Genomic DNA, 18,069 nt, shown 5'->3' with positions numbered 1-18,069 from the left:
TAGGCATGTTCCATCAATGACGAAGAATTTGATATCCGTGAGTCTTCTGGACATGAGAGGGTTCAAATATTCGGGTGGCGATGGAGTTTTGATTGTCTACAGTGGTTCTGATGTGATTCTGAAGGGTTTCATGAACGGTACTCTGTATTTGCTGAAGGGTACAACGGTTACCGGTTCAACAAATGTTGCATCGCTAGAGATCCCAGAGGAAGATATGACTAAGCTATGGCATATGAGGCTTGGACATATGGGTGATCGTGGGATGCAACATCTGTTGAAGCAAGATCTGCTTCATTCTGATATTAGTTTGGAACTCTGCTCGGGAGAGTTTAAACAGTTTTGTAAGGATGCAACATCTGCCAAGCATCTTACAGACAGAGGAACACCACAGCGGGATGGTGTTGCAAAATGGATAAACCAGATAATGCTAGAGAGAGCGATGGGCATGCTCTCGAGTGCTGGTTTGGAGAAGCGGTTTTGGGCTGAAGCAGTTAACACGGCTTGCTACTTGATAAATTTTGGTCCCCACACAAGCATCGAGTGCAGGATACCTTCTGAGGTGTGGTCAGGTAGATCTGATGAATATTCACTTTTAAGAGTGTTTATGGGCTACGATGATGGAATCAAGGGATACATAGTCTTGTCTCCATCAGAAAACCGAATGGTTCTAAGCACGAATAGTGTCTTCGATGAAGCATCTATGGTTAGAAGCTCAGGGTCCAGTTCAGAAGCAGAAAAGTGTAGCACTGATAAACAGGTGGAGCTACAAGATGATCATGAAGTGATCGATGTGCATGCACACACAGAAAATCAAGAGGAGCGTGTAGAAGATGTTCAGTTGGAGTCTACGAAGATTCAACCGCTTGATGTTATAGAGCGTAGCATCGTGAAAGATCAACCAAGAAGGGTTGATGTCTGGCCACCAGAGAGATATCACTTTGATGATATGGTGGGTTATGCACTTCAGGTTGCAGAGGAAGTGGATGCGTCATCCACTTACATGGAAGCTGTTTCTAGTCCCGAGTCTGAGAAGCGGCATGTTGCAACGAGAGACGTTGAGTCTCATCAGAAGAATCATACATGGGATCTGGTCACATTACCATCAGAGAGAAGGGATGTTACATGCAAGTGGGTTTTCAAGATAAAGGTTGAAGCATCATCGGCAGAAAGAGTTAAGTATAAAGCTCGCGCTGGTAGCACGTCAGGACTTGGAGCGATAGACTTGTTGCAAGAGGGTTCAGTCAGAGAGAGGGAGTAGACTACAATGAGATACTCTCACTTGTGGTCAGAGATACTTTCATCAGAGTGTTGCTCGCGCTGGTAGCACGTCAGGACTTGGAGCTTGAGCAATTTGATGTGAAGACAGTGTTTCTTCATGGAGAGCTAGAGGAGATATACATGACACAACCAGATGGTTGTCTAGTTCCTGGAAAGGATGACTATGTGTGTACGCTTCAGAAGTCACTTTGTGGATTTAAGCAGTCTCTCAGAGGATGGTACAAGAGATTCAACAGCTATATAATCAAGTTTGGCTACATCAGAAGTCCTTATGATTGGTGTGTCTATGTGAGCAAGTTGAAGGATGCGACGTTCATCTATTTGGTGTTCTACGTGGATGACATGTTGATAGCTGAAGAAAAGATGTGTGACATCGAGAACCTGGAGCTTATGAGTTCTAAAGTTGAGATGAAGGATTTGGGTGCAGCAATGAAGATTCTAGGGATGGAGATCTTCAGAGATAGGGAGAAGGAGTTGTTCTTGTCACAGAAGGCATATATTAATGAGGTGTTGACAAGGTTCGTGTTGTCTTCAGATGAACCTATCAGTACTTTGTGCACTGCAAATGTTCATCTCACCATGTATATGGTTTAGCCCAAAGAGGCATCCAGCCCGAAGGGGCATCTGGCCCGTTGGGGCATCTTGTTCGTTGGGACATTTTGCCTGTTGGGGCGTGTGGTCTGTTGGGACATCTGGCCCGTTGGGGCATCTGGTCCGTTGGGACATCTGGCCCGTTGGAGCATCTGGTCCGCAAGGACATATCTGGTCCATTGGAACATTTGACCCGTTGGGGCGTTTGAAGTGAAGAAAGTAGGAACTGCAGATAATCCTGCTGACATGTTCACAAAGCCGGTTCCTCACAGCAAGTTTAAGCATTGCTTAGACTTGCTAAACATCTCAAACTGTTAGTATGGCCCTAAGGGGCATATGGCCCGAAGGGGCATCTGGTCCGCAAGGACATCTGGTCCGCAAGGATATCTGGTCCATTGGGACGTCTGGTCCGTTGAGACATCCGGCCCGTTGGGGCATCTAGTCCGTTGGGACGTCTGGTCCATTGGGACATCTGGCCCGTTGGGGCGTCTGGTCCGTTGGGACATCTGGTCTGTTGGGGCATCTAGTCCGTTGGGACATCCGGCTGATGACGAACGTCTGGCTCTAGTTGAGCATATGGCCGTTAAACGGTGTCTGGTTCGTCATAGCAACACATCTGGTCCGAAGGGACATCTGAGGCAAAGAGAGCGATGGTACATTTGGCGTTGAATAATGCATCTGGTACATTTGGCTTTAATGGCGCATCAGGCACTTGAAAGTGCATCTTGTACATCTGGCGCTGATGGCGCATCTGGTACACTTGGCGCAGAGAAACGCATCTGGTACATCTGGCACTTGAAGGTGCATTTGGTACATCTGTTATTGGGAGGATTCAAGTCAAGGTGGAGATTTGTTGATATGCCTTGAATCTGGATGTTACATCTAGGCGATGGATGTTACATCACGTACATCATACCGACTCGGTTGCATCAAGAGCGTTGCATCAAGTTATTATGGATGTTACATCTGATCATGGGCTTAGGCCCATGAGTTCATAAAGTCTAGGGTTTTAGATACGAGATGCTACTATATATATCTTGTATTCGAAGTAACCCTAAACTTGCATTCTGTAAGCTCAATATCGCCTCCAATAATAAGATCTCTCTTTGTCCGTGGACGTAGCCCTAGGGGTGAACCACGTTAAATATTCGTGTCGTAGTTACATCTCTTTTATTCATCTGTTTCCGCATCTGTTCCTTCTCACGTCCGTTACGACACTTTCTTTATCGCAACTTCGACGTGTAGCGGTAGTGTGTTGGTAAGAATCTTCATCTTAAGTTCTTTTTTTCTCTTCTTATAATTCAACTATAACCCTGTTCTTTTGGTTTTCTCTGTGGCTGCGTTCAGCGGCAAATATATATACAGGAAACAAAACTATTCACGGCATCGTCTTTGTAACTTGTGTCGCTGGTTTTAAAAGAACAACTGCATCTTCCGACTTTTCCGTCGCCGAATATTACAGCGTCACAAAACTCTATCAATTTTCAGTCGCAGTGCTTTACACCTCCTATTCTGACAACCACTAGAGGCAGAAATCATCACCATATAGTGTATTTATTTAGTCGCTGACGCTGCCGCAGAGAAAACCAAAAGAACAGGGCTTATCTTTTTGATATACTAATTTGATTTTGTATTTTGTTCCTTGTGGGTTGTTGCTAAGCAAGTAATAAAGACCATGACTTAAAGTTCGGTGGCACAATCAAATTCATCGATGGATTTGGCGAATTAGAGGGAAAGATTGGAAACTGGAAAGATAGTATTGTAGTTAACAAGTGGAAAGAAATCTACGAAAGAAATGATGCAACGCCTGAATACTATCTTAACCTTGTGTTCATTTAAATCTTCTGATCAAGGTCTTGGATTTGCAGTTGTGTTCATTTAAATCTTCTGTTGCATGTGTAACGGAAACAATGGAGTATGACTCAATTTTCTTCTCTTGAGTTAATCTTCTGAAGGTCTTAGTCTTTTTCTTTTAGAGGCTTTTGTGTTGTCCTTTTGTCTCATAATTAAGATCTTATGTCGAAACTTGATGTTTGGTTAGTTATATCTGAAAAAGAAACAATTTTCTCAAAAAAAAACTTGATGTTTGGTTTTGAGTTTTATGTTGTGAAAATCATTTAAATCTTGTGTTGCATGTCTAACAGAAACAATGGAATGTGGCTCGATTTTCTTCATGTTAAATTTTAAAACTGGATTTGGTCAAAACATAAATAAAACAGATGGGGTGCAACTTAATCTTCTCAAATACATTTTGTAGTTTTCGAAATGAAAATATCATGTTATCAGGTCCAATATTTTTAAATATCCCAAACAACTTATTTATACATATTTTATTCAATGGTTTGTAAAAATAGTTTTACTAAGTTGACTTTATAAAGAGATATTACCTATCATAAACAGCTTAACAATGTAATTGTATTTCTTTATCTTACTATTTTCTATAAATATGTGAAAATAACTCAAATATGTGATAACGCAATGCATTATAGTAGTAATAATAAGAAGATTAGAGTGAAGTAAATACTAATATACTAATATATAGAATAATTATTAAATAACAATTTTAATAAGTGTTTTATTAATAAAACTATAAATAAGGCTAAAATTTAGAAATATTACTATTGGTAACAACTTATACTTTATTTACATATTAAAATTTTGAAAATCTTAACATAAAAAGTTGAAAATCTTAATTTTTTTTTGTAACTATCTCAAATTTATTGGCCTAATTGGCGGGTACGTCATTTACATGATTTTCAGTCTCCATGATCTTTCATAGGATTTTCTCAAGCTCTGCCTTGAGATGGATCTTTCTTGGATTTAAATATACAGATAATAACACAAAAGAAATTATCTTGTTTATATTCTATCTGTTTTATATTAAGTGTTATTTTATCTTTTAAATTTTGTTTTCCTTATAAGTATTGTTTTTATATTTTCAGTGCAAATATTAAATAAAAATTTCAGTATTTACTTTTATTTTTAATTTATTAATTAATAAAACCAAACAAATAGATATTTGGTGAGGGCTCGGAAGTATACAGACAGTTTACTTTTCTCTTGATAAGTTGAGTTGTCCAAATCATCAGCGTCATCTAATTTATTGTGCAATCTTTCTCACATTTATTGAGCATGCATTATTTAATTGTTTCTGAATGAGATACATGATACAACTATTTAAGGTTTTACATATAATATGTTTAAGATTTTACACATATACTAAAAAACATTAAATATAATATTTTAGTGGTTACTTTTTGATTATAAAGTTTCACTATTCATAATTTTATTTTTTAATTTATGTTTAAATTTTAAAAATAAATGTATTAATTATATCTCAAAACATCATACATTTATATACAAGATAAAAATATAGAACATCTTACATTCGTATTCGGAGGAAGTATAAAATAAATTAATTCAGTTAGAGTCTGTTTAGATTTGAAAGTACTGAAAAAGTAAAAATTGTAATTTAAAAATTGTAATTAGGTAAGTTAATCTATCTCCTTATTATAAACAAGGAAAGATGAAACAAGGGAAAACGCTCATGTTTAGTACTAAACATTCTGACATCACAACACCACATCACTCTTTCTTTCCTTTTTTAAAAAGAGTGTTTTCAAGTATGTGATACTTTTGCGTCGGACCTTTTCGTAGTTGTAACAGGTAAGCTCAAAGGATAAAGTAATAATTTAATATTAGTTATTATTTGTACTAGAAAACAAAACAAAAAAGGACGAGGAAAAGGTCAAAAAATGCAAACAATTATTGAATAAATGTATAATTAAACGACGAAAACACATGCAATGTTCACCATTCATTGAACCAAAACCTTATTTTAATCTGGGGAAATTATATGTTTACGATTTTCTTGCTACCACTTTTCATTTTTACCGCTACGAATATTTTCAGAAATACATTATTTATTATGTAGCAAAAGACTCTTATACCTTTATTCTTTATATATATAATAAATAAATATTTAAATAAATAAAAATCTAAATAAAAATAATTTTTTTAATTTTTTCCGAATTATACTATTTTGAAATTCAAACCCTAAACCCTAAAACTCAACTATAAACCCTAAACCACTAATCCTAAACCATTTTTTTTTGAAATACGAACCCTAAACCATCAATCCTAAACCCTATTTTTTTTAAATACGAACCCTAAACCCTGAAACATCAACTCAAAACCCTAAACTCCGAAATATCAATTCTAAACCCTAAACCTTTAATTCTAAACCCTAAAACATCAACTCTAAACCCTAAACCCTAAACTTCAACTCTAAACCCTAAACTATCAACACTAAACCCTAAACCCTAATAGGTAAACTCTAAACTTTAAACCCTAAAAAATTAACCCTAAACACTAAAACATCAACTCTAAACCCTAAACCCTAAACCTTCAACTCTAAACCATAAACTCTAAACGCTAAATCCTAAACCGTAAGCCCTAAACCACGAAACATCAACTCTAAACCCCGAAACATAACCTCTAAACCTTAAACCATAAACCTTCAAATCTAAACCCTAAAACATCAACTCTAAACCCTAAACCCTAAACCTTCAACTCTAAACCATAAACTCTAAACGCTAAATCCTAAACCGTAAGCCCTAAACCCTAAAAGTTTAGAGTTGATGTTTTAGGGTTTAGATTTGAAGGTTTATGGTTTAAGGTTTAGAGGTTATGTTTCGGGGTTTAGAGTTGATGTTTCGTGGTTTAGGGTTTAGAGTTGATGATCTAGGGTTTTAAGTTTAGATTTAGGGTTTAGGATTTATATTTAGGGTTTAGAGCTGATGTTTTACGGTTTAGATTTGAAGGTATAGGGTTTAGGGTTTAGAGTTGATATTTCGGAGTTTAGGGTTTAGAGTTGATGTTTTATGGTTTAGGGTTTGGAGCTGATGATTTAGGGTTTAGAGTTGATGTTTTAAGTTTAGATTAGTTAATCATAAGTTTTTTTGGGTCAAAGTTAATCAAAGGGTTATAAATATCTTTTACACTTTATTAAAAATGAGGTAAAAATGGTTAGTGTAAATATGAAAAGTGGTATTTTGTAAATGGTGTTTTTGACAATTTCTATTTTAATTTAATATTTGTTCCTTTAGCTTTTCAACTTTTTAAAGTGTTTTTTTTTTCGCTAAAACTTTTTAAAGTGTGTTGTTATCTTTCTTTTTCTGGGAACTTTTTGTTATTCCTTTTCCATTTTTGTCTTTTTCTTTAATATTTTTCCGTCTTGTATAGAAAAAATGTAATAAAGCTAAGCAATTACAGATTTTCATTTAACATGATTACCACAAAAAAAAAAAATTACAGATTTTCTGCAATTAAAACTGCTTTTAGCCTTTTACACTCTTCTTAACTCGAGAATCAATGGTCCCCTAGTATTCATGGATATGAATGAAGATGACTAAAGAAAATACAAATTTTAATTGACAAAAAATACTTATAACTTTATTAATCTTCATTATTTATCAATCAAATAAATCTCTATAATTGCTACATAAATCACCCCTCCCGTACCGTACATAAACACAAAAACTATAAGTAAATAAAAAGAACAAAAAAACTATAAACACCTTTTTATACAGTTTTTTTACCTCTAACCGTTTTACCTCCCCCCCCGCGCCAAAACCAGTTGAGACATATTTATTTCTCTACCCTTCCACAGTAATAACAAAAACTCCATCTCTGTTTCTTCCTCAAGCTGCCAACGTAACACTAGTCGGCAGTAAATCACCACCGCTCCGTTCACCGGAATCTTCATCTAGCTCAAGCCGAGCAACTGTACGGTCACCGTAAGTACCAGAAGACGACACTCGAGCCTTAAGCTGGCTCAGAACCGGAACAATCGCCTTCTGAATCCACTCCTCTAACTCCATCTCGCCTAACCATACTCCACTCAAGATCCTCTGAAGCACATCTTCCTCTACCTCAACCGATAAAGATTCGCCTACAACCGTCGCGAACCTCTCCGACAACGTATCTGAAACTCTCTGCCTCACAGCTCCGAAATCAACAGCCCTAAACGCCACCGCATCGTCTACGCGACTCACCAGCTCGTGAAACGCAAACGGAACACATTGCAAAGATAACTTTCCACTAAACTCTTCTTGATCGTTGTTATCTGTTAGCTCGCACGTATTGTTCGAACCATCATCGGCCGTATCAGCAGCTTGGTTTAAATCAAACGTTAAACCGGAACCATGTTCTTTCTTCGGTTTAGTCAACCTCTCTTCAACACCACTGCTCAGCCAGCTAGCTCGACGTTTACCACGCATACACAGCCTCAACCGCCAGCTTTCACTAGCCAAATCTCTCAGCTTCGCCTCGTCGTCTGAGAAACACGTTTTGGTTCCCGAAGAACGATGCCAGCTCGCTGTCATAACAAAGATCACGTTACCTAAACTGATCTCACGTCCGTGCGAATCAGAGATTCTCCCTCTATCCATCGCTCGTTTTATACTTCCACGCAACAACATATCCGCTTCGTCGATATCTTCAAGCAAGATAACGGAGAAGGGACTCCTCTTAACAGTTTCCGCAATCCTGTCCAACACGGTTTTACCACGGACTCCGCCTGGTTCTTGTCTCGACCCGAGTGAGATCATTATAGGACTGGTTCCGTATACTAGAGAAGACAGAGCCGACACCATTTTCCTCTTGCCAACTCTATCTGGCCCTGAAAAGAGTAACCACACGTCTCCTTTAGATACCACACTGCGTCGTTTCCCAGCCCCTAGCTTGCATTGACTAACCGTGGCGGCGACCGCAGAGGCTGCGTCGTGCTGCCACCAGACTTTCTCTGTCATTCCCTTTAGAAGCTTCTTAAACAAATCAATGTCTAGAGAGTTCTGCAGAACACTGATCTTATCGTTGTTGTTCTGTACTGATTCAGACGATATGCAGCCGAGAAAGTCTCTCACTCGCTTATCCGAATCCTAAATAAACCGAATACATTTTAGGTTTTGTGTTTTTCTTTAATAAACATAATAAACATTTTCATCGCAATAATTTTAATACAGATGCAAACCTCTGTTCGTCCAAGAACAAGATCGGTCTGAACCGGACTCCCGGGAGGATTCAAGTGTACCCTCTCACGCAACTCTCTGTTCGGCTGGAACTTTTGCTGTAACGGCTGACGGAGAAGCATGTTGGGACTGTAGGAGCTTGTTGTCAACGGTATAGGAGTCGGAGTCGGAATCGGAGCGATCCTCTCGTTCTTGTTATGGAAGCTAGGATGAAGACGCACACACGCATCATTCCATTTCTTCTTCACTTCTTCAATCTTCGCCTGCTGTTATAAATTAAAAAAAGAAAGAAGAAGAAGATTTGATTAGTCAATTGCAAACGTGGAAGAGAAGAAGAAGACTCAAAACCATAAACTTACCGGTACACGATCAACCGGTTTAGCATTCAACAGCCATTGTGGCAACTGTTTCGTCTGAGATACTTGTGTCTTAACCTCTTGAGACACTGACTCAGTTTCAGACAGCTCTCGCTCGCAACTCTTTGAACACTCCGGACAACATTTCGACGTCGTCATGTTCCCAGGCACGAAGCTCTTCAACGGCGTGAACGATCCCAAACTGTTCGCAAGCCTAGGGAAAACTCCGGACGCCGGAGCTTTCGCTGCCACCGACACAGCTTGCAGATCCCAATCATTCTCCATTGACGGATGATAGACTTGACATCGTAAATAAGTCTCGCACGTGGCGGTTCCGATAAACCAGAGCCTTCCTTGGAACTTCTCCAAAAGCCTCCGTAGCTCCGCCACCACCGTCCTCCCTACCTCAACTGCCATCGGTTGTGGTTGCTCCACGAGCCATTTCAAGTCTCCCAGATTGAGAATCACTCCTCCAGGATCCGAAGTATTTATCCGGGTCTCGAGCAACCCGTCTAGCTTCTTGATTCTCTCCTCCTTATCCGAACCGATCTCCTCGAAGTGAACAACCTTTGAGTTCTTAACCGCCGCTTCTCCGGATTCAATTCTCTTAAGGATCTCTTTAATTACCCGACCCGGCTCCGAATCCCCGATTAAAACCGGGTTTTTCTTCTTCCCACGACCCAGTATATCCATCACCCGCTCCACGTCATCGCTCTTATTAATAACCCCTGTTTGCTGCACCGACGCGGGGCCGTTCTGCTGCAACCGTGGATTAAGATACGTGTTCCGGGTCATCGGACCTCCTCCACCGGGTCGGAAATTTAACCCGACTGATGAAACGCTCGGAACCGGCGTCGTATTGGACGGACTATTGTTATTATTATTACTCAGCGACTGTTCTATTGCGGCTTTAACGGCGGGGCTAGAGAAGCTAGCCTCTCGCATAACCCGGCTCACACTCGGATCATCCAATATCGATATAATCAGCTGCTCCAGCTCCACTTTCACCGCTAACAACGGCTGCTGCTGCTGCTCCGGACATCCACGGCGTTGATGAGCTTGAGCACGCTTTAGCGCCGCCATGAGCGCGTTCGAGATCGGAGGATCGTTCGCCGGAGTCGTCGTCGCGGTGGGGAGACGCTCTAAGGCGACGCTGAAGCAGAGCTCGAGGGCTCGACACTGGAGCGGGTGGGAGGAGTTGGGATGGGATCGGATACAGGCTCGTCGAAGGAAACCTGAGGAAGAAGCAAGAAGAGTGGCTGCGACATGTAGCGGTGTGGTTTGGCCGTGGTTGCGACGCGCCGCTTCTGAGATTGATTGGTTTAAAACGGTGGCAGCCTCGGGGGTTAGAGTCTGTTGGATCGTGCTTAGACCAGCTCTCATCGTTCTTGTTCGTCCACTTTGTGTTCTCTCTCTCTCTATTTCCTCTTTCTTCAATTATGTGTAGAAAACATCGAATCTTTTTTTCTTTGGTGAATGAAATAAATATTGAATCTTTTGAGTTGGGTTGTCAATTATTCAGACAGGTTTTATGAACTGGGTTCCTTAATTTTCCCGGTCGGAAGCAAGAAAGAAAGAAAGAAGGAATAATGAATGATATAGGATTTGCCTTGAACTGACAAAGGAATATACACCGGCTAGAAAAATGAAAAGGCTTTAGATAGGTTTTATAAGACAAGGAAGAAAAAGTTGGTCTTTTTTTCTCTGATTTAAATGGATTTATTGGGAGATGCAGACAAATTGGGATTTCAAATGGATCACAGAAAATGGCTTTTTAGATAGATTAATGATAATAATAATAATAAAATAAAAGAAGGAACTTTCACATCCAATAAATTGAAGATAAAAAGTAAATATAGAAAGGTGGGGAAGTTGCAGCAGAGTGAAGAAAATTCAAAGAGAAAAAGGATAGAAGAAGAAGAAGTGAATGATACTTCTTTCTCGCTTTTGCCTCTTTCTCGCTTAATTGTAAAAAGCTGTACGCGTGTTTCTGCTTCTCTACACCCATCCAATATGACATAAATATTTACAGAAAAAAATTAAAATATAATAATTTAGGTACTATTTTTATTAGTTTTATTTTTTATTTGTTTGTGTATTTTAATTACAATTCTAATTTATGATTTATTTAGTTTCTTGTTTTAATTTTGCAAAATATTTAACTTGGCCATTATATTTATTTCTGAAATTATAATACGTTTTAAATTTGGTGTAGTTAATTAATTTTAGTTCTTGCTATTAATTACGTGTGTATATCATATTTTGACTATTTTGATCAAATATTTTAGTTTCAATAAATTTGTTAAAACCTCTAATCATTTAACAGTTCATAAAATAATAAAATCTAATAACTGAGAAAACAATTCTCGTTTGGGCCATTATGCGTGAAAGTCGTATAATATGAAATGAATATTATAGTAGAAACAAAATAACTGAAGTGAAAAATAATAGTTTTATCGAAGTGGATTTATATGTGACAAGGAAAATTGCATAAAATTAGGAGATTGGTTTAGAAACAGAAAATTGTATACTTTTCAAAAGTGTAATATTTCTAACTAAAGTATACGTATACTAAAACTAACATAATTTTTTTTAACGTAGGATTTGAATTCCAGAAGATATAAAAATTATAAATAAGGAAAATATAAAAAGTAAAGATATTTATAGCAATGTTTTTAAACACGATCCAGACATTGAATCTGGATTACTTTTCGGTCATTGGGCTATAGGATCAATGAGGGTGAACTGTAGGTCAGTAGTTTAATTAATTCTAATATATAATATATATATATATATATATATATATATATATATATATATCAATATTGAAAACAAAAAAAAAATCATGTTTTAGAATATAGTAATTTTTTAAGATTTATTTTCTTTAGTTTTCAATTTTATATAAAATATTATTTAAATAAAATGTTTTAACAAGTTTGAGTAGCAATATATAATAAAAATACAATAAGAGTAAATTTTTTTTAAAAATTAAATATTTAATGCAAAATTTGAAATTAACTTTAAAAATTTTAAATAACAATTTAAATCAAGTTGGATTACGTATTGGTCATGTAGAATTGTCAGCCGTAATATTGTCTGTAATATTTTTCATACTTTGTAATAATATAATTACGTAGCGTTACAAACATAGTAGGTGCACCTAATGTTCTCAGAAACCAGTAATTGTAGTTTTAGATATTAAGAAGTGATTTATATAATTAGTAAGTTGATTAAAACAAATGCATGATCGAATATTCATAATTAATTAACTAATAGATACATTATCTATTAAAATAAAATAATAGTATAATTTACTAAATATTTAATACTATGTTATTATGATAAATAATTATTAGTTAAGTATGATTAGAATAAAAACTATGTATATAATAACAATTTTATTTTATAAAATGGAATAAAATTAGGATTTTAAGAATAATTTTTTATGGTAGTTAATGTTGGACTTAGAGCATTAAGTTCATTGTTGCCAAAAAAAAAAAAAAAGAGCATTAAGTTCATTGAATTTATATATACATTAGAGGGTGTCTGCGCGGAATATTGTTTTTATTATTGCTAAGAGCATGATTTTTTGGATAATGTAATTACGTTGTCGTTTTTATTTGTTAAGATCATTATTTAGTGTTTTTAGTGTGTTATGTAGTAGTAGGTGATATGTTAATATATTGGGAGAATTGCCAAGTGTGACTCAAAACTTGGAGTCAAACCCAAAACAATACCCCAACTTGGGTCAAAGGCAAAAGTAACCTAAAAGGCTATTGAAATTACAACTATCCCCTTGTGACCAAACAAAAAAACGGAATTCTTTTTACGTTTCTACCCCTCGCAAGTCGTCTGTTTAGACGACTTGAAAATAAGTCGTCCAGACGACTTAACTGAAAGTCGTCTGGACAGTTAGTCTTAAACATAATTTAAAAATTTTGTAAAAAATATTTTGATAAGTGAAAAATGGGAATTATGTAATTAACATATGTCTTAGGAGGTATAAATTAAGATATAACAAATTTCAATTGTTTTCAGCATAGATGAGTGAAAGTAGTGAGTCATGATATTCTTAAGTTTATGTTTCATCAACATATGTTGTAGTATTGTATGTGTTCTTAGGGTTAGATTTTGGAAAGCATTAAAACCGTTTTTGAAAATTTTTAAAATTACTTATGCGTGTTCATTTCTGTGTATAGTAAACACTATTTAAGTATAATTTGATTTTATAACGTGGTTAGTTAGTTAATCTAGTCATTTTAGTTTAGGGGTTCATTTTAGGGTCTAGGACGACTTAATATTTTGTCGTCTGAAAACAGACGACTAAATATTAAGTCGTCTGTTGTACATTATCAGCCAGAATAAGTCGTCTAAACCGGACCAAACCTTAAAGTTTACCAATGTAATTTTAAAGCTAACCGGATTATTTACCCAATATATAAGGTGATTTTTATTTTTTTGTTTCATTTTTCGCGAAATTCAGAAACCCTAACAGTTCTCCCTCTCAAAGGCGATTTCGAATTCCCACGATTTCCGAACAAACCATCGTTCTCAACATCGGCTATCTATCTCACTTCATTCTCACCGTTGTCGCCGCAGCTTCTTCTAACCCTAGCCGCGCCGATTCCTCTAAACCCTAGCGCCGCCGATTCCTCTAAACCCTAGCGCCGCCGATTCCTCTAAACCCTAGCGCCGCCGATTCCTCTAAACCCTAGCGCCGCCGATTCCTCTAAACCCTAGCGCCGCCGATTCCTCTAAACCCTAGCGCCGCCGATTCCTCTAAACCCTAGCGCCGCCGATTCCTCTAAACCCTAGCGCCGCCGATTCCTCTAAACCCTAGCGCCGCCGATTCCTCTAAACCCTAGCGCCGCCGATTCCTCTAAACCCTAGCGCCGCCGCTTCCACTATATCCGAACAAACCGTCGCCCTCGCCACCGTGGTCACCAACGTTCTAAACACTAGCGCCGCCGCTTCTTCTAAACCCTAGCGCCGCCGCTTCTTCTCTGTAAACCTTAGCGCCGTTTCTCTGTAAACCCTAACGCCGCTAAGTCATCAATCTCGAGGAAAAGATGAACATAAAACGTTGTCTCTATCAATTTACTCATTCTCACCGTTTCACGTTTATTTTTTCAGATCTATAACCGCAATGACGAGTACTCCAACTCCTTCTGCGACTGGAAGACTTGTAAGTAATTTAAGTCGTCTACTAAGTCGTCTGGACTTATATTGTTGTCTTTGATTATTTTGCAGACAAAAAGGATGGATATTCCAGAACTCCCCCGTAGGTTATACACATCAGGGGAAGAACCAGAAGCCCACAATAGCATTTCGTATCATACGGATAACAGCAAGTTGCATACTGCTCTTAGGAAAGCTCTTACTGATGACGAATTTGAAGAGCTCAAGGAGTCGAGTTTGGGAGTTTTCATCAAGTTCAAGGAGCAGGGATTTGGTTGGGCTTCAAGGCTGGTTCACTACATGCTCAGTTTCAAGCTGGACATTAAGAAGAAGTATGAGATGTGGTCTCTCGTTGGTCCAGAACCTTTGAGGTTTTCACTGTTAGAGTTTGAAAACCTCACTGGTCTAAACTGCGAGTACATCGAGGACCTTGAGACACCAAAATGTGACGTTACCCCAGAGATGGTTTCTTTCTGGGGGATGCTGGGAGTTCATCTGGAAGCTGGGCCAACTACTGATCAGATAATAGCAGCACTGAAGAGATGCGGGGATTGGTCCAGGGAAGATCGCAAGCGGCTCGCGTACCTCTCCATCTTCACTGGATTCATTGAAGGGAGAAAGTTTTCAACCGCTACACGATCTACTCTGGCAAGGCTAGTGATGGATTTAGAACGGTTTGAGAATTATCCATGGGGGAGAGTCGCGTTTAAGGTGCTGATGGACTCTTTGTGGAACAAAGAAATTGCTGGCTGTTACACCGTGGATGGGTTTATACAAGTTCTTCAGGTCTAGACGTACACAGCTATGCCGGAATTGGGTGCTAGTATTGGTGGTCCCAGAGCAGACAGTCCGTCTCCACCGATACTGGCTTACGAGGGCAGCAGAGGCCGCAGATCAATGAAAGCTGCTATCTTGAGTCAGGTATTTACTTCAATCCAAAAGACTGCGCAGACGACTTATTATAAGTCGTCTGGAAAGTCTTCCATCTGGACGACTTATTAGACGACTTATAATAAGGCGTCTGGAAAGTCTTCCCAGCTGGACGACTTATCGGACGACTTAATTAAGTCGTCTGGAAAGTCTTCCATCTGGACGACTTATTAGACGACTTATAATAAGGCGTCTGGAAAGTCTTCCCAGCTGGACGACTTATCGGACGACTTAATTAAGTCGTCTGGAAAGTCTTCCATCTGGACGACTTATTAGACGACTTATAATAAGGCGTCTGGAAAGTCTTCCCAGCTGGACGACTTATCGGACGACTTAATTAAGTCGTCTGGAAAGTCTTCCATCTGGACGACTTATTAGACGACTTATAATAAGGCGTCTGGAAAGTCTTCCCAGCTGGACGACTTATCGGACGACTTAATTAAGTCGTCTGGAAAGTCTTCCATCTGGACGACTTATTAGACGACTTATAATAAGGCGTCTGGAAAGTCTTCCCAGCTGGACGACTTATCGGACGACTTAATTAAGTCGTCTGGAAAGTCTTCCATCTGGACGACTTATTAGACGACTTATAATAAGGCGTCTGGAAAGTCTTCCCAGCTGGACGACTTATCGGACGACTTAATTAAGTCGTCTGGAAAGTCTTCCATCTGGACGACTTATTAGACGACTTATAATAAGGCGTCTGGAAAGTCTTCCCAGCTGGACGACTTATCGGACGACTTAATTAAGTCGTCTGGAAAGTCTTCCATCTGGACGACTTATTAGACGACTTATAATAAGGCGTCTGGAAAGTCTTCCCAGCTGGACGACTTATCGGACGACTTAATTAAGTCGTCTGGAAAGTCTTCCATCTGGACGACTTATTAGACGACTTATAATAAGGCGTCTGGAAAGTCTTCCCAGCTGGACGACTTATCGGACGACTTAATTAAGTCGTCTGGAAAGTCTTCCATCTGGACGACTTATTAGACGACTTATAATAAGGCGTCTGGAAAGTCTTCCCAGCTGGACGACTTATCGGACGACTTAATTAAGTCGTCTGGAAAGTCTTCCATCTGGACGACTTATTAGACGACTTATAATAAGGCGTCTGGAAAGTCTTCCCAGCTGGACGACTTATCGGACGACTTAATTAAGTCGTCTGGAAAGTCTTCCATCTGGACGACTTATTAGACGACTTATAATAAGGCGTCTGGAAAGTCTTCCCAGCTGGACGACTTATCGGACGACTTAATTAAGTCGTCTGGAAAGTCTTCCATCTGGACGACTTATTAGACGACTTATAATAAGGCGTCTGGAAAGTCTTCCCAGCTGGACGACTTATCGGACGACTTAATTAAGTCGTCTGGAAAGTCTTCCATCTGGACGACTTATTAGACGACTTATAATAAGGCGTCTGGAAAGTCTTCCCAGCTGGACGACTTATCGGACGACTTAATTAAGTCGTCTGGAAAGTCTTCCATCTGGACGACTTATTAGACGACTTATAATAAGGCGTCTGGAAAGTCTTCCCAGCTGGACGACTTATCGGACGACTTAATTAAGTCGTCTGGAAAGTCTTCCATCTGGACGACTTATTAGACGACTTATAATAAGGCGTCTGGAAAGTCTTCCCAGCTGGACGACTTATCGGAGCTTCTTTACTGTCTCAACCTCATCTTTTTCAAGTATTTACAATATTGCCACTGCAATGAATAGTGGCAACAACCTTGTACGAACTGTTTGGAGCTTTTATTGCCCTTTAATGCACGTAAATCTCTTTACACTCTCTCTGTTTCAATTGTTATGAACTAAAAACAACATTTCTTTCACTTTCTCTCTATATTCATCCAAAAAACTCAAGCTTTTGATTCAAAATATGGGCTATGGTTGACAGAGCCATATTTCTTTCGTTTTTACTTACGGTTGCTTTCGTTTGAGGTTCTGGGTGGTTGGAGAAGACCTTGTGTGCAAACGAAGTCATCTCACCTAGTTTAAGGTACGAATTTGAATTTTTTTTCAAGATCTGTTCGCGTAGAAGACTTACTAGTAAGTCATCTGTATGTAGAAGACTTACTGATGAGTCTTCTGGTCAAACGGACGACTTAAATTAAGTCGTCCAGCTTTGTTTGTTAAAAAAAAACACTTCAGACGACTTATATATACGTCGTCTATGAGAAACGGGCTAGTTTTGCATTTGACCGAATCGTGTCAGATCTTTGACTATTTCTGGACGACTTATAATTCAGTCGTCTCTGGGAAAGTTAAAATTTCAATATTTTATGAAAACTTGACGACTTACGTGTAAGTCGTCCTAGGTTAGTTTTGTAATTGAAAAATAAAACTTCATAATTTAACTTTAACCAGACGACTTAATATAAAGTCGTCCAGCTAAACGACTTAATTTAAGGTCGTCCGGGATAAGCAAGGTTTGACCAGAAAATTGGGAAAAATTCTGGACGACTTTGCTTTCCCCGGACGACTTTAAATTAAGTCTTCTGGAGGGACGACTTTATATTAAGTCGTCTGGTTAAAGTTAAATTATGAAGTTTTATTTTTCAATTACAAAACTAACCTAGGACGAATTACACGTAATTCGTCAAGTTTTCATAAAATATTGAAATTTTAACTTTCCCAGAGACGACTGAATTATAAGTCGTCCAGAAATAGTCAAAGATCTGACACGATTCGGTCAAATGCAAAAC

At 38.4% G+C, this 18,069-nt stretch overlaps 1 protein-coding gene across 2 annotated transcripts; it reads right to left on the bottom strand.

The window, feature by feature from the left end:
• Nucleotides 1-7,312: 7,312 nt before the first annotated feature.
• On the bottom strand, nucleotides 7,313-10,989 carry LOC106318122 (chaperone protein ClpB1-like). 2 transcript variants are annotated; one of them, XM_013755983.1, is made up of 3 exons: nucleotides 9,260-10,989; nucleotides 8,903-9,166; nucleotides 7,313-8,810 (listed from the first exon to the last, which is right to left on the bottom strand). In XM_013755983.1, the coding sequence occupies exons 1-3, from the start codon at nucleotides 10,637-10,639 to the stop codon at nucleotides 7,572-7,574; spliced, it is 2,883 nt and encodes a 960-aa protein (XP_013611437.1). In that variant the 5' UTR covers nucleotides 10,640-10,989; the 3' UTR covers nucleotides 7,313-7,571. The 2 variants fall into 2 exon arrangements, with proteins under 2 accessions (XP_013611437.1, XP_013611438.1); XM_013755984.1 differs by having other exon boundaries at nucleotides 8,903-9,163.
• Between the last annotated feature and the right edge of the window lie 7,080 nt (nucleotides 10,990-18,069).

Source organism: Brassica oleracea, chromosome C9 (genome assembly GCF_000695525.1).
Source record: "Brassica oleracea var. oleracea cultivar TO1000 chromosome C9, BOL, whole genome shotgun sequence".
Lineage (NCBI taxonomy): Eukaryota > Viridiplantae > Streptophyta > Magnoliopsida > Brassicales > Brassicaceae > Brassica > Brassica oleracea.
This window is presented reverse-complemented; position numbering and strand designations above follow the sequence as displayed.